The sequence below is a fragment of the Muntiacus reevesi genome, chromosome 9 (assembly GCF_963930625.1).
Source record: "Muntiacus reevesi chromosome 9, mMunRee1.1, whole genome shotgun sequence".
Lineage (NCBI taxonomy): Eukaryota > Metazoa > Chordata > Mammalia > Artiodactyla > Cervidae > Muntiacus > Muntiacus reevesi.
Window position 1 is genome coordinate 83,875,216 of NC_089257.1, and position 14,706 is coordinate 83,889,921.

At 37.3% G+C, this 14,706-nt stretch overlaps 1 protein-coding gene across 3 annotated transcripts in view; it reads left to right on the forward strand.

Moving 5' to 3' along the window:
* The first annotated feature begins 1,995 nt into the window (after window positions 1-1,995).
* The window catches only part of BIRC2 (baculoviral IAP repeat containing 2), a 41,882-nt gene continuing 29,171 nt past the window's right edge, over window positions 1,996-14,706 (forward strand). For 2 of the 3 annotated variants that reach the window (XM_065944464.1, XM_065944465.1), the window contains exons 1-5: window positions 1,996-2,555; window positions 3,896-6,025; window positions 6,116-6,215; window positions 10,478-10,556; window positions 11,161-11,209. In XM_065944464.1, coding sequence (XP_065800536.1) covers window positions 5,125-6,025; window positions 6,116-6,215; window positions 10,478-10,556; window positions 11,161-11,209 — 1,129 coding nt within the window. In that variant the 5' untranslated portion in view covers window positions 1,996-2,555; window positions 3,896-5,124. The remainder of the gene's footprint in view (window positions 2,556-3,895; window positions 6,026-6,115; window positions 6,216-10,477; window positions 10,557-11,160; window positions 11,210-14,706) is intronic. The other variant, XM_065944466.1, reaches the window with a different exon arrangement.

Sequence of the window (14,706 nt, forward strand, 5' to 3'; positions counted from 1 at the left end):
TAGCTGTTCACTTTAGGGTTTTTATCCATTAGAACTTTTTTTAACAGTCTAGGTTACCTTTATTTTTCATTAGAGTAACCACTCATTATTGTTTATTGACCAGTTAAATCCTTTTCTCACTGATATGTAATATAATACCAATGTCAGGTTCATATATATATTTCTAGGCACCATATCTTTTTCCTTTATTTGTCCATCCTTGCGCTAATTCAGTACTATCTTAATTACTATGACTTTACTATATAACTCATTACCTCATGGATAAGTCCCTTCAATCTTATATTCTTCTTCAAAATTGTCTTGGATCCTGTAAATATTTTGTCGACATAAATGTGAAAAATATTAGGATAGCAACCTCAGTAAAAATACACACCTTATTTTAAAAAATCACCAGCAATTCTACACTATAAATATTAAAAAGATTAACTTAGTCAGTGGGCAACAATAAATTTAACATTCAACTACAAGGTTATACTGGAGAAGGCAATGGCAACCCACTCCAGTATTCTTGCCTGGAGAATCCTGTGGACAGAGGAACCTGGTGGGCTGCTGTCCATAGGGTCGCACAGAGTCGGACACGACTGAAGCGACTTAGCATGCATGCATGCACTGGAGAAGGAAATGGCAACCCACTCCAGTATTCTTGCCTAGAGAATCCCAGGGACAGGGGAGCCTGGTGGGCTGCCGTCTATGGGGTCGCACATAGTCCGACATGACTGAAGTGACTTAGCAGCAGTAGCACAAGGTTATACAGGGTTAAAGTTACATTTATTATACCTGAATGCTATTACACAGTTTTTTTGGGAAATATCTAAGGACTTTCAGTTTTTGAAATACGAATTTTCCCTTATACTGTTCTTTCTTTTTTTGGTCAGGACAAGAATTGAAAATGAGAAATAGTCTTGAATCCAGAATGAACGGTTCTTGCTATATTTATTTTCCCACACATAAAAAGAAAGTTGGGTAACTTTCGGAGAAATTGTAACTTGGACTAAATACTGAACTACTATCAAACCTCATGTGCATATTTGGAAGTTTTTAGTCATTGGGAGTCACGGCATTTCTTTTCTCTGTATCACAACCTGTTATGAATACTTTCTTTTTACTATTAACACTCGAACAGAAGCCCTCCTGTTCTGTGACTGACTGGCAGGCAGAAATGACAGGGACAGGAAATGGGAAATGGTTCAGGGTCTTGGAATTCCCCCGGCTGCCTAATTAAGTAGCTTATTTGGAAGTTTTTGAAATATTTGCCCCCCTGGGGTTCCCCTGAGAGAAGAAATCATCTGATATCATTCACAAAGAGAGTCTTCACAAAACATAAACTAAAAATTTCCCTTGCTGCAATATAGCAAATATTTACTGTATGCCACTGTGTTCACACACTGCTAGAGAGGGGAGCAAACCAAGATTTTGTATTTACGATTTTTGTATCACTTAACTGTACAAATATGTCACAACTATATAAACGTCACTGATAAGGGCTCCTCTGTGGTTCCTTCATGATTAACATATACACGTGTATGAATGTACCCACTTAGAGGAAAAGACCCTGATCTTGGGATTGAGGCCAGAAGGAGAAAGGGGCCACAAAGGATGAGACGGTTGGTCAGCATCACCAATTCAATGGACATGAATTTGGACAAACTCTGCGGAGATGGTGACAGGCTGGCCTGGTGTGTTACAGTCCATGGGGCTGGGAAAAATCAGACACGACTTGGCGACCGAACAACAACGCATGAATGTATACATTCCAGTCACATTCAGATTAAAAAATGGAGTGAAGCCTGGCCTGAAACACGGTTCCTGTTGCTCATAATGACTTTCTGAAATTAGAACACTTTCGTCAATGCATCCGCCTCCAGAACAGAAAAACAAAAGCTTAAAAGATACAGTGTCTGATTATAAAATTATCTGATGCTGTCTGCTGTCCAACACTTTTTTTTTCCATTTCCACGGCCAGCTGTCGAAGGTTGACGTTACGCAGCCGCTGAGGCTGCTACAACTATTCATTTAATGGAAGCCCAAACGCCGGCAGGTTGCCTCCACCCCGCGACGTGGTCACCCGCGCTGAGGACCCCGAACGCGCGGCCCCGGGGAGAGGCGCTTCGCCTCTATAGGGGCGTTTCTGCAGGGCTTCCCGCGGCTCGCGCTTTGTCACGTCCCCCTCAGGAGAAGGTCAGGGACGGCGAGCGAAGGAAACGTCAGAAGTGCCCACGCCGCGAGATGAAAGGTCAGAATACCAAGTTGAGGCCCAGCTCCGCCGCCCTCGCCAGCTGACCCCACAGCCTGGCCCTCTGCCCGCGCGCGTTCCCGGGCCGCGCCAGACCCGCACTTCCGCCCGCAGACGCCCGGGCGCCCTCGGGCTGTGTGACGTGATCCCGGCCGGCGCGCTGACGTCAGCGGGCGTCGGCGTGGGCCTCGCGCGGGCGGGGAGCCTGTGGAGCGCTGGAGCCCAGCCACCCGGCCGCCCCTTCTGCCTGCGTCGCAGTTCAAGGGGCTGAGGAGGCTCCGGGCGACCGAACCGTTTCCGCGTTTGCTGCGCCGGCCCCGCGGTGAGTGCAGCTCCTTCCGGGCCCCGCGGTGCGAGGCGGCTTGGGGCGCGCGGGCCTGTGGCGCTCGCTTCCCTGCGGCTGCGGTTGGGAGGACTGGGACGACAGGGCCGGGGCCCTTCGGCCGGGAGGTGGGGGGTCGCGGCGAGCTCTCCGCTCTCCTCACTCTCGCCGACGCTGTTTCATTCGGAAGCCCCAACTCCAAAAGTTGTAGTCGAAAGTAAATTTTTTAAATTGACCTGTTGGCAAGCCTCCTCCGGCCGCCGCCCACTTTTGTGACCATTGGACTCAGCCCAAGATTTTGGTCTAGCTTCTGCAGAGTTTTAAACTTAGCCCTCGGTGCTGTTTTGTTTAGATTGTGTTGGAAGGAGGACAGTTCTGTGGGAGCGGTGTCTTCTGTTTGAGAACGCCTCAACCGCTGCCACTTTCGTGGTCCCCTGTGTGTTGTGAGAAATAGCGCTGGGAATTTAAAATTCCCTTCTTTCTCCTTGCAGCCTGTCTCTTGGCCTCAACCCCCAAAGCTACAGATTTGCTTTAAGAGGGCAAACCACTGTAGGGTGCTTGTGGACAAAAGTCTGTCAGTACAGAACGCCAAGTTCTGTTGTAACGGAAGCTTTCTTGCAAGGGGTAGCATTCCCAAGGCCAGAGTTTCACAGAGCCCTTGTGGGGTGTGTTGTTTTTGAGCTGCTTTCTGTGGCTGTTGCTTTGGAATGTAAGGGCATTGTAGAGTTAAAGGGTTATCATTTATTAATGAGTTCCTGACGCATTTTACTCTCACTGGTGAGTTTTCCGAGTTCTGGAGAGACTTGATATTAAAGAATAAAGAACATTGTGAGCGCGCAGTCGTGTCCGATTCTTTGCAACCCCAGAGGCTGTAGCCCGCCAGGCTCCTCTGTCCTTGGAATTTTCCATGCAATACCGGAGTGGGTTGCCATCTATTATATCGTCTAAATAACTGCTGCACTGTTGCTGATGGGTGCAGTCTCTTTCTGCACTAGTGCGCCTTTACCTCTAGCAAACTGCCAGAGATATTACCCTTAAAGTATGTATTAAAGTTGTCACCAGAGGAGGAGAGGAAACCAAGAACAAAATAGGCTTCTATGTCCATCTTTCTTTAAAGTTGTACGTTAAAAGAAATGCATATTTAATGCTATGGGCAATATATTGCATTTATTTTAATAAAGCGCTTTTCTAATTAGTTTCGGTGACATTGCTGAAATTTAAGATGTATTACCTAAAGTGTAAATCACTTAGAACTTATTGAATAAGTTGAAAAGAATTTATAAATTGTATTCACTGTGAAAATGTAGTTTTCTAAAATAGCTTTTGTTTTTCCTTTTCAGATTTACAGTCCTGGAGAATCTACTTTTTTCCCCTCATTTTTTACCCTACAGTAATAAATCCCATTATGGACACCCAAAAACTTTATAAAGGGATATAGTTTGAATTCTGTGGAGTGTAATTTTGTGTATGACTTAGACTTTTAAAATATGAAAGGTTTTCAGAAACAGGGCTAGTAGAGTTAATTACTGGCATATTATGCATGAGCAGTGTTGGTGATAGAGTAACTTGTAATAGAGTAATTTGTAATAATACTGGAACAGTCAAGCTGTATCTTGATAAACTTGATTTACCTTTAAAAACAAAATGAGTGATATTATAGATGCATGATTCTTAAATGAAAGACAAGTTACGTAAAAAGGTTCTGCTGTAGAAACTATGGTTAATTAGTTTATGGAGACAATACCTTCAGCTGACCAAGTGTAATTAAGTGGTATGCAAAGTTAGGAAGAAAGACAACATAATATTGATGCTGCAGGAAATGAAAACAAATATAGACAGTATTAACAAAGATGAGTTAGCAGCTTGTGAGTTTTAACATCGTGCATAGTATAACAGATTTAGGTTCAATAATGCTTGTAGGTGTTGACATCCTCCAAAAGTGTTAATTGAAGCTACTTTAACCTTCTTAAGTAAATACTATGATGATAAGCTATGTGAAATTAGCCTTTATATAATGTGACCATATGAAGACTTATTGTTTGCTAGAATAAAAGAAGATTTTTTTTAATAAAAAAGATACTACAGTGCTTGGAGGGAAAGAAGTCTGCATATAGTTTTTTTTCTCTTGTAGGATGGCCATTAATTGGCTTGATACCCAGGCTTTGTAGTTTGTAACCAGAAGCAAATTAAAGGCATAAGTATTGTGTCTTTGTTTAGAATTTGGGGAATATAAACTTGCTTGAAAAATCAAGGAGTGTTAACATATTTTCAAAAGTGCCTCAACTTCTTTCAGACTGTTAGGTTAGTATTATACCAATTAGTGAACAGATAGCACTTGAGTTAATATAGTCCTAAAGAGTATTAAATGGTATTTTGATAATATAGGAGAGAAAGTCATCCTACCTGAGTATAAATTCAGATGTAAATCCAGTAAAGAAGGTGTAGTGAATTTTACGTGAGTAGGAGCCTATCATTTGATTCTTTTTTATGGTAAAAAAGAAAAATCTAATGTGAAGAGAAGAAAAATTTCATGCAAAGGATTTTTGCTGTCAAAAAGTAAAAATCACTCATGCACAAAACTACCTCCCAAAGACTTGTCCTGGATCCCTCGTATCAAAAAATTAAGAGTGTGATGGAAGATAGTACAGTCTTGTCAAATTGGACAATTGGCAACAAACAAAAAATGACATATGACTTTTCATGTGAACTCTACCGAATGTCTACATATTCAGCTTTCCCCACCGGTGTTCCTGTCTCAGAAAGGAGTCTTGCTCGTGCTGGTTTTTATTACACTGGTGTGAATGACAAGGTCAAATGCTTCTGTTGTGGCCTGATGCTGGATAACTGGAAACAAGGAGACAATCCTATTGAGAAGCATAAACAACTGTATCCAAGCTGTAGCTTTATTCAGAATCTAGTTTCTGTTACTAGTCTGGAATCCACTTCTAAGAATGCTTCTTCTCCAATGAGAAACAGTTTTACTCACTCATTATCACCCACTTTGGAACATGGTAGATCATTCAGTGGTTCTTATTCCAACCTTTCACCAAACCCTATTAATTCTCGAGCAGTCGAAGACTTTTCCCCATTGAGGACTAACCCCTACAGTTATGCCATGAGTACTGAAGAAGCGAGATTTCTTACTTATCAAATGTGGCCATTAACTTTTCTGTCACCATCAGTATTGGCAAGAGCTGGCTTTTATTATATAGGACCTGGAGACAGGGTAGCCTGCTTTGCCTGTGGTGGGACACTAAATAACTGGGAACCAAAGGATGATGCTATGTTAGAACACCAGAGACACTTTCCCAACTGTCCATTTTTGGAAAATTCTCTGGAAACGCTAAGGTTCAGCATTTCAAATTTGAGTATGCAGACACATGCAGCTCGCCTGAGAACATTTATGTACTGGCCACCTACTGTACCAGTTCAGCCTGAGCAGCTTGCAAGTGCCGGTTTCTATTATGTAGGTAAGAAAATGTGTAGCTATACGTTTATCTAGTTCGTTTTGATTATAACATTAGAACACATGTATTCAGTTATTCTTGTGTTTTCTTTAGGTCGCAATGATGATGTCAAGTGCTTTTGTTGTGATGGTGGCTTAAGGTGTTGGGAATCTGGAGATGACCCATGGGTAGAACATGCCAAATGGTTTCCAAGGTAATTGTTTTGAAAGGTATTTGTATACACAATTCTGTGCATAAAAGATGTAGGCATGTTTACGTGTTTTAAGTTTACATTTCAGTATAGCAAAGCTTCTTTATACCATTAGAGAATTAGCCATTTAAGACACCAAATTGTAGCATTAGTTATTTTGGTAGAAAAATGTTGTAGAATATTCTGTGATTTTTTTTCTTTTAAAACCATGTATTCAGGATATAATTTAACTTATTCTTGATGCCTCATTCACAGTTATGGCCATACAATACATTTATGTATTTTCCATTTTGGTTTAAAGTATTATAAAAATATGTAAAGTAGAGCAAAAAGGGGATACGTTAGGAAAAGATAAGAAGGACAAAGAAAAACAAGAAGGGACATTAAATGAATCTGGGAATAGGACAAATATAAAAATGCATATAATAAAAACTTTTTGTATAGTCAATTTTAAGTGATTATAATTGTAAATTATTTTTTTCTGTACAATTTTATCTTTTTGTGATATGTCACATATCTCTCTTTAGTCACTCTGTTTCTACCAGTATGTCCTAATTTTTTTTTACTATAGCCTGGAAAGAATTTAGAGGCAGTGCTGTTGGTGGAATGTTATTGAGTAGTTGTATGAAATTGGACAAGTCATGTGACCCCTTTGAGCCTTTCCCCATCTGTAAAATGAGGAAGTTGGAATAGGTAATACTGTCTTTTTAAAAAATTATAAAATGTACATAACATAAAATTTGCCATTTTATCCATTTTTAAGTTCACAGTTTTGTGGCATTAAGTACATTCACCTTATTCCTCATTCATTACTACTGTCGATTTCCAAACTTTTTTTATCTTCCCAAACTGAACCTTATATTCATTTCATTAATTCCTTATATTCCTAGCCCCTAGCAACCACCATTCTACTTTCTGTCTTTGTGAATTCAACTATTTTAGGTGCTTTATAAGAGTGAAATCATATCATATAGATAATGTTTCTACTGGTGAGAGTCTTTCCTAATAATGAGGAATCTCTATTTTTGCAGGAAAAAATCATGTTTTATTGTCATAATTGTATTTATTTTTGGTCTCTCCGAGTGGCTTCTGGGATCTCAGTCCCCATTCAGGGATTGAACCTGGGCAACAGCAGTGAAAACACCAAGTCCTAACTACTGGACCACCAGTTAATTCCCAGTTGTCAGAATTTTAAATGACTTGATTGTCCTTGGCCCTATGAGATTGGTTTATTCTGTAATTTGGAATTTAATAGTATTAAAAAGACAAAAAACAGCTTTCTGATTAACAGTGTTTCATTTGCTATAATTTTTCCTTTATAAAGCAAGACCAAACAAAATCTTGGTTTATATCTGTAATTACTGTTTTGCTTGAAATGGTTACATAAGGGGAAAGGCCAGTACTTTTTGTAAACACTTCTGAAAACAACAAATTTCAATTGTGTATAGTCTTTCAGTTCAGAAGATGAAAATCCAAAGTGGATAATCGTTATCACTGTGTTTTAACACAGTTTATTTATTCACTTATTAAATATTTGCATGCCTACTAGATACTATTTTACTTTTGTTTTTTCTCTCTCAACATTTTTAGTCATAATCATTCAAAAGAATTTCCTTTTTCATAAATATTAATATTTACACGACAGCATGGAATCAAATGAAAAGTCAATCCAAAGCAAAATGAAGAATCAAATTAAAGAAAAAGGCAAAAATTGTGGTACTATTACATATGAGGTTGAAAATGAAACCGGCAGATAAATGCTGATTTTGCAGCAGACCAGTAAGAATACTGGGATTCATCTTGGCTGAGCATGATAATTCATGACAGTAACAGCATTATCTGTTAGCAAGAGTCATAGGAATCAGTAGTTAGAAGTAACAGTGGAAAATTATGGTGATCTTTTTTTTCCTAATATCATTTTTAAAAAATTGAAATATAGTTAACATAATATGTTTCAGGTGTGCTGTGTCCTGATTTGCACACATAATGAAGTTGTTACCATGATAAGCCTAGTAACCATCTGCCCCTATACATCTATTGCTATATTATTGACCATATTAAAATAATTTTTTTCTTTGAAGTATTATTGCTTTTGGGGCTTCCCTGGTGACTCAAACAATAACGAATTTGCCTGTAATGCAGGAGACCTGGGTTTGATCTCTGGGTGGGGAAGATCCCCTGGAGAAGGGAATGTCTGCCCACTCCAGGATTCTTGCCTGGAGAATTCTATGGACAGAGGAGCCTGGCGGGCTACAGTCCATGGGGTTCACAAAGACTTGGCCACGACTGAGTGACTAGCACTTCAACAACAACATCATAATTGCTTTTGACCACATTTTTTTTTGCTGTATGTATATTACATCCCTATGGCTTAATTATTTTATCATTGAATTTTATATCTCTAAATCCCTTTCACCTATTTCTGTATATCCTTCTGAATACTTTAGATGCTGGAGATGTAACAGTGAATGAGACAAGACAAAAATCTTAATCCTCTTAGGATTTATTGGAAAGAGAAAATGTAGAGCAGCCAATATACTTCCTATCTTTAGTCATTAATCAGTAAACTTCCTATCTTTAGTCATTATGATTATAAGTTAATCAGTCCTAGAATAAAAATAATTTAGAACGATATTAAGATCAGGAACAATGACAAGCTGTGTTCTCGGCATGATGAACTTGAGTCATGAGCATGCTTACATGTTCCCTACTAAATCACCCCAGTCACCACTTGAAGGACATTTGGGTTGTTTCCAGTTTGTAGCAATAATGAATAAAGCCACTCTAAAAATTAGTAAACCTTTGTGAACTTGTTTTCATTTTGTTTAGGTAAATACTTTAAATACTTAGAATTAGGGTTAGTGGGCTGGATGGCAAGTTTTGTTTACCATTGTAACTTCGGAAGAAACTGCCAAATTGTTTTCTGAAGTGGCTGTATCATTTTACATTCACACCAGGAATGTATGAGACCTCCAAGTATTCCAGATTCTTAATGACATGTGGTAATGTCTTTTTGATTTCAGCCATTCTCATAGATGTGTAGTGGTATTTCAGTATGATTTTAATTAGCATTTCCTTAGTGATTAATGATATTTATTTGCTATCTAGATGTTTATTTGCTGTCTGTATAAGTTGTCCCTCAGTGTCAGCAAGGAATTGGTTCCAGGACACTCACAGGGTTTCCCCTCAAGAAACCAAAATCCATGTGTGGTTATGTGGTTCCTCATATGACATAGTAGAGTCAGCCCTTTGTATCTGTGGGTTCTTCGTTCTTGGAACTGTATTTTCTTTGATGAAGTGTCTCTTCTAAAGAAGTTTTTTTTTAATTGCTAGGTCTTGAGAGTTCTTAATGTATTCTAGATACAAGTTCTGCATCAGATGTGTTTTGCAGCATTTCAGTCTATGACTTGTTTTTTTATTTTTTTAACAGTGTATTTGATGAGCAGAAGTTTTTAATTTTGATGATGTCAGTTTATCAATTTTATCTTTTATGGATTATGCTGTTGGTTTATTAGCTAAGAAATCTTGGCTTAACCTAAGGACAAAAAGATTGTCTCCTATGTTTTCTTCTAGAAGTTATATTTTTAGGTTTGTATTTAAGCATGTGGTCCATTTTTAGTTTGTTTCTTTGTATCGTATGGACATAGATCAAGGCTAATATTTATGAATATTGAGTTGTCTGTGTCCATTTGTTGAACAAACAAAAGGGAAGAAACAGAAATAGATGTTATATGAATTTCCTGGAATAACCATTGAGAAATTCTAGTAATTTGAAAGAAAGTATTTGGGAAACACTGTCACAGTGTATATAGATGAAAATACTTGATACTCTTAATTTTTTATGGGGTTTGTGCTTCCTGTACAATGGAAGAGTGGACAGTGGAGAAAGATTAGCAGTCATTTTGTGAAAGATCATATTTTAGGCATACCACATTACAGTTTCTGAAACTTATGTTAAACTCCCAAAGTAAATTATCTAGAACAGCATTTTTCATCTTTTTTCTCCTTTGAGGTCCAGACTCATTTATTGTTGTTATTGTATTAATGGAATCAAATGAAAATATCAGAATATATCAATACATAGTAAAAATTTGTGATGTTTTATGAGAATTTTGTTCCTGTTAGGTGTATATGTGTACTAGGTTGTGATGTAAAATGTTTGTACTATGGGATATAGTCCAAGAGTTTGAAAACCACTTTTCTAGAATGATCAGAGTATATTTTTGACATAAAAGAGTTAAAAAATTTTTCCTCTTATGTTTTAGGTGTGAGTTCTTGATACACATGAAAGGGCAGGAGTTTATTGGTGAGATTCAAGCTAGATATCCTCATCTTCTTGAACAGGTAAATATGTTTTTATAATTGGCAACATTGGATTCTCCTAAATAATAATTACAAAATATGATTAGAAGTGATCTTTATATCTTTTTAAAGTTAATTATAGTTATATGTTTTATGTCCATCTTAATGACACTTTTAAGTTTTATTTTCAGGCTACCATGTTTGTTCATGGCTTTTAAAAAATTATTTTTTAGTGTTTTGAAAAGTCACAGAATTTGGCCCTGTACAAATTTGTGGTAGGGTTGGAGAAGAGTCTTTAGTATCTCCTTTGTCGTTTTGAGAAAAATAAACAAAAATAACTTTTTAGGACTTTGGAACCTCAGAGAGTGGTTAAGCTGAAATATAACTTTTTCTAAGTGGAATGAGAAACCATTAATACTTTTTCCTGCTTTCCTGATACTTGAATTCTAATTTGGAATTAGCTGAAGTTTAAGGAAATGTTTTATGGTAATTAAGATAAAACATAACAAAGTGCAGTATGTAAATTATCCAGTTTTCAAAGCATGTGTATAGATAGTACTTAAAATAAACTTGTCTTAATGTTGCTATGCTCAGATTGTTTGAGATTCTGGATTTTACCTTTTTTTTTTTTTTTCCTGTTTCATAGCTGTTGTCAACTGCAAATACTCCTGGAGATGAAAATGCTGACCCACCAAGTATGTATGAAAATATCCCAAATAAAGAATAGGATTTAAGAATAATAAAAATAAAAGTTTGTAAATAAAGGATTTCTGAAGTTATAGAAAAAAGTGCTAAGAAGTTAACTAGTAAATATTATGTATCTTTCTACTCTCTAGAGAAGGAAATGGCAACCCACTCCAGTATTCTTGCCTGGAGAATTCCATGGACAGAGGAGCCTGGCAGGCTGCAGTCCATGGGGTGGCAGAGAGTTGGACATGACTGAGCGACTGAGCACATACACACATATCTACCTTCTAAGATTCATGATATTTTTAGAGGATTCTTGGAAGTATTCTAGTTTTTATTCTTAAAGTGCTCATGTTCTAACTGGGGAGACAAGATAGGAATAACAAATGAGAGGAGCAAATAATAAGCCCTCCAGAGAGGGCAAGTTTGCTGTAAACTATCATGTTTGGAAAGGCCCAGGTTACATGATTTGAGAATTGGGCTAGAAAAGTAGGTATTTACCTGGTATGTAGTATTTTAGTGCAAGGGTAGGAAATACATCTTCTGGTTATAATTTAATTTTAGCTACATCAGGCATTTAGTGTAAAATGTTATTTAGTCTGCTGTTTCCATATTAACTTTCTGTCTGGATGATCTAACCAGTGTTGGAAGTGGGATATTGAAGTTCCCTTCTATTATTGTATTCCTCTGTATTTCTCCCTTTAGTTATGCTAGTATTTTCTTTGGATATTTAGATGCGCCAGTGTTTTGTTGCATATAACTTTACAATTGTCTTATGTATTCTTGATGAATTCACCCGTTCATCACTGTGTATGGTGATTTTCTTTGTCTCTTAGCACTAATTTTGACTGAAAGTTTAGTTTATGTAAGTAGAGCAACTCCTCATCACTTTTGATTACCTTTTGCATAGACCTTTTATATCTTTTCACTTTCAGCCTTTTATATCTTTCCGCTTCCAGTCTTTCTGTGTCCTTAAAACTAAGGTGAATCTTTTGTAGGCCGAATGCTGTTAGATCTTGTGGGTTTTTTTAATCCTTTCAGCCATTCTGTCTTTTGATTGGAGAATTTAGTCTGTTTACATTTAAAAGAGTTACTGATATATAAGGACTTCTTACTGTGTTTTTGTTAATTGTTTCCTGATTGGGTTTTTTTTTGTTTTTTATTTTTTTAGTTCCTTTGTTCATTTCTTCCTCTCTTGCTGTCTTCATCTCTGGCTCAATTTCTGTAGTGAAGTGAAGCCACTCAGTCGTATCTGACTTTGCAACCCCATGGACTGTAGCCCATCAGGCTCCTTGGTCCATGGAATTCTCCAGACAAGAATACTGGAGTGGGTTGCCATTTCCTTGTACTTTAATTTCTCTATTGTATTTTCTGTATCTACTGTAGGTTTTTTCCTTCTGTTTACCATGAAGCTTACATAAAATATCTTACAGATATAATAGTCTGTGTTAAGCTGATCACAACTTACCTTCAGTTGTTTAGAGAAACTACAGTTTACTTATCCTCACCCCATGTTTTACACTATTGATGTCATACTTTATATCTCTTTATATTCTGCATCTAGTAACAAATTATTGAAGTTGTAGTTGTTAGTATTGTTTTTTTATTTTTCTATATGTACTCCTTTTAAATAAAATTGTATTGGAATATAGTGGATTTACAGTGTTGTTAGTTTCAGATATACAGCGTAGCACTTCTGTGATACTATATGTTAATTCTTCATCAGATTCCTTTCCCATATAGTGTGTAGTAGAATATTGAGTAGAGTTCCCTGTGCTATACAATAGGTCTTTGTTGGTTATCTCTTTTATATATGGTAGTGTCTGTATGATTATCCCATGCTCCTAATTTATCCATTTCCTCAGAGTTTCCCCTTTGGCAGTCATAGGTTTATTTCTGAAATCTGTGAGTCTGTTTCTGTTTTGTAAGTTAATTTATATCATTTTTAAAAAACATTTAGATTTCACATATGAGCAATATCATATGATATTTGTCTTTCTCTGTCTGACTTAGTATGTTAATCTCTGGGTCCATCCATGTTGCTTCAAATGGCATTATTTTGTTCATTCTTTGTGGCTGAGTGAATTCCCTTATATGTATGTACCACATCTTCTTTATCCATTCCTGTGTCAGTGGACATTAGTTTTCTTCCATGTCTGGCTGGGCTTTCCAGGTGGCTCAGTGGTAAAGAATCTACCTGCCAAGCAGGAGATGCGGATTTGATCAGTCCCTAGGTTGGGAAGATCCCCTGGAGAAGGATGGCAGCCCACTCCAGCAGAACTTTTGCCTGGGAAGTCTCATGGACAGAGGAACCTGGAGGGCTACAGTCCACGGGGTCACAAAAGTCGGACACAGCTTGGTGACTAAACAACAGCAGCAACATCTTGACTATTGTAAATAGTGCTGCAGTGAACATTGAGGTGCATGTATCTTTTTGAATTACAGTTTTCTGCAGATACATGCCCAGGACTGGGATTGCTGAGCCATACGATAGTTACAGTTTCAGTTTTTTAAGGAATGTCCGTACTGTTCTCCGTTCTCCATAGTGGTTATAACCAATGTACAGTCCCACCAATAGTGAAGGAAGGTTCTCTTTTCTTCACTTCCCCTCCAGCATTTGTTTTTGTAGACTTTGATATTAGCTGTTCTGACCAGTGTGAGGTGATAACCTCATTGTAGTTTTTATTTCTATTTTTGTGATAACTAGTGATGCTCAGCATCTTTTCATGTGCTTTTTGGCCATCTGTATGTCTTTAGAAGATCTTCTGTCTCTTTTTTATTGGGTTTGTTGTTTTTACATAGAGCTGCATGAACTCTCTGTATATTTTGGAGATTAATCCCGTGTCAGTCACTTTGCAAACATTTTCTCCCATTCTATAGGTTGTCTTTTTGTTTTGTTTATGGTTTCCTTTGCTGTGCAAACTGTATTACTGTTTTTTTAACTTATATTAGACATACAGTTACAGTATAGTGTGTTCTGAATTTGACCTGCATACTTAATTTTACCAGTTAAGTTTTATACTTTTTTATGTTTTCAGGTTATTACTTAAGGTCTCTTCATTTTAACTTGAAGAAATTGTTTTAGCATTTCTTATAAAACAGGTTTCATGTTCATGAACTCTGTCAACTTCTGTTTGACTGGAATGTCTTTATTTCTTCTTCGTTTCTGAAGAACAATTTTGCCAGTATTTGTTTTGCTGAAAGTTGTACTTTTATTTTGGTTTCATAGGATTCGTTAATAAAAGAAATGGCTTGTTACACACAAATAAACAGTTTTAATATTTAATATTCAGTAATTAATTTGGCTTACTTTCAGTGTACAGTCATTAAAAGAATAGAAATAGAAACAGCAGAGAGAAGTAACAACATACACATCTCTACATTGGGCCAGCACCCACGTTGATCTAGTATTGAACAGTGCTGGAAGTTCCACGTAACAACAGACTGGAGTCCTGACTGGGAAGGTGTCCTGTCAGTACCTCCACCACACAGGCCAGACTTCAGA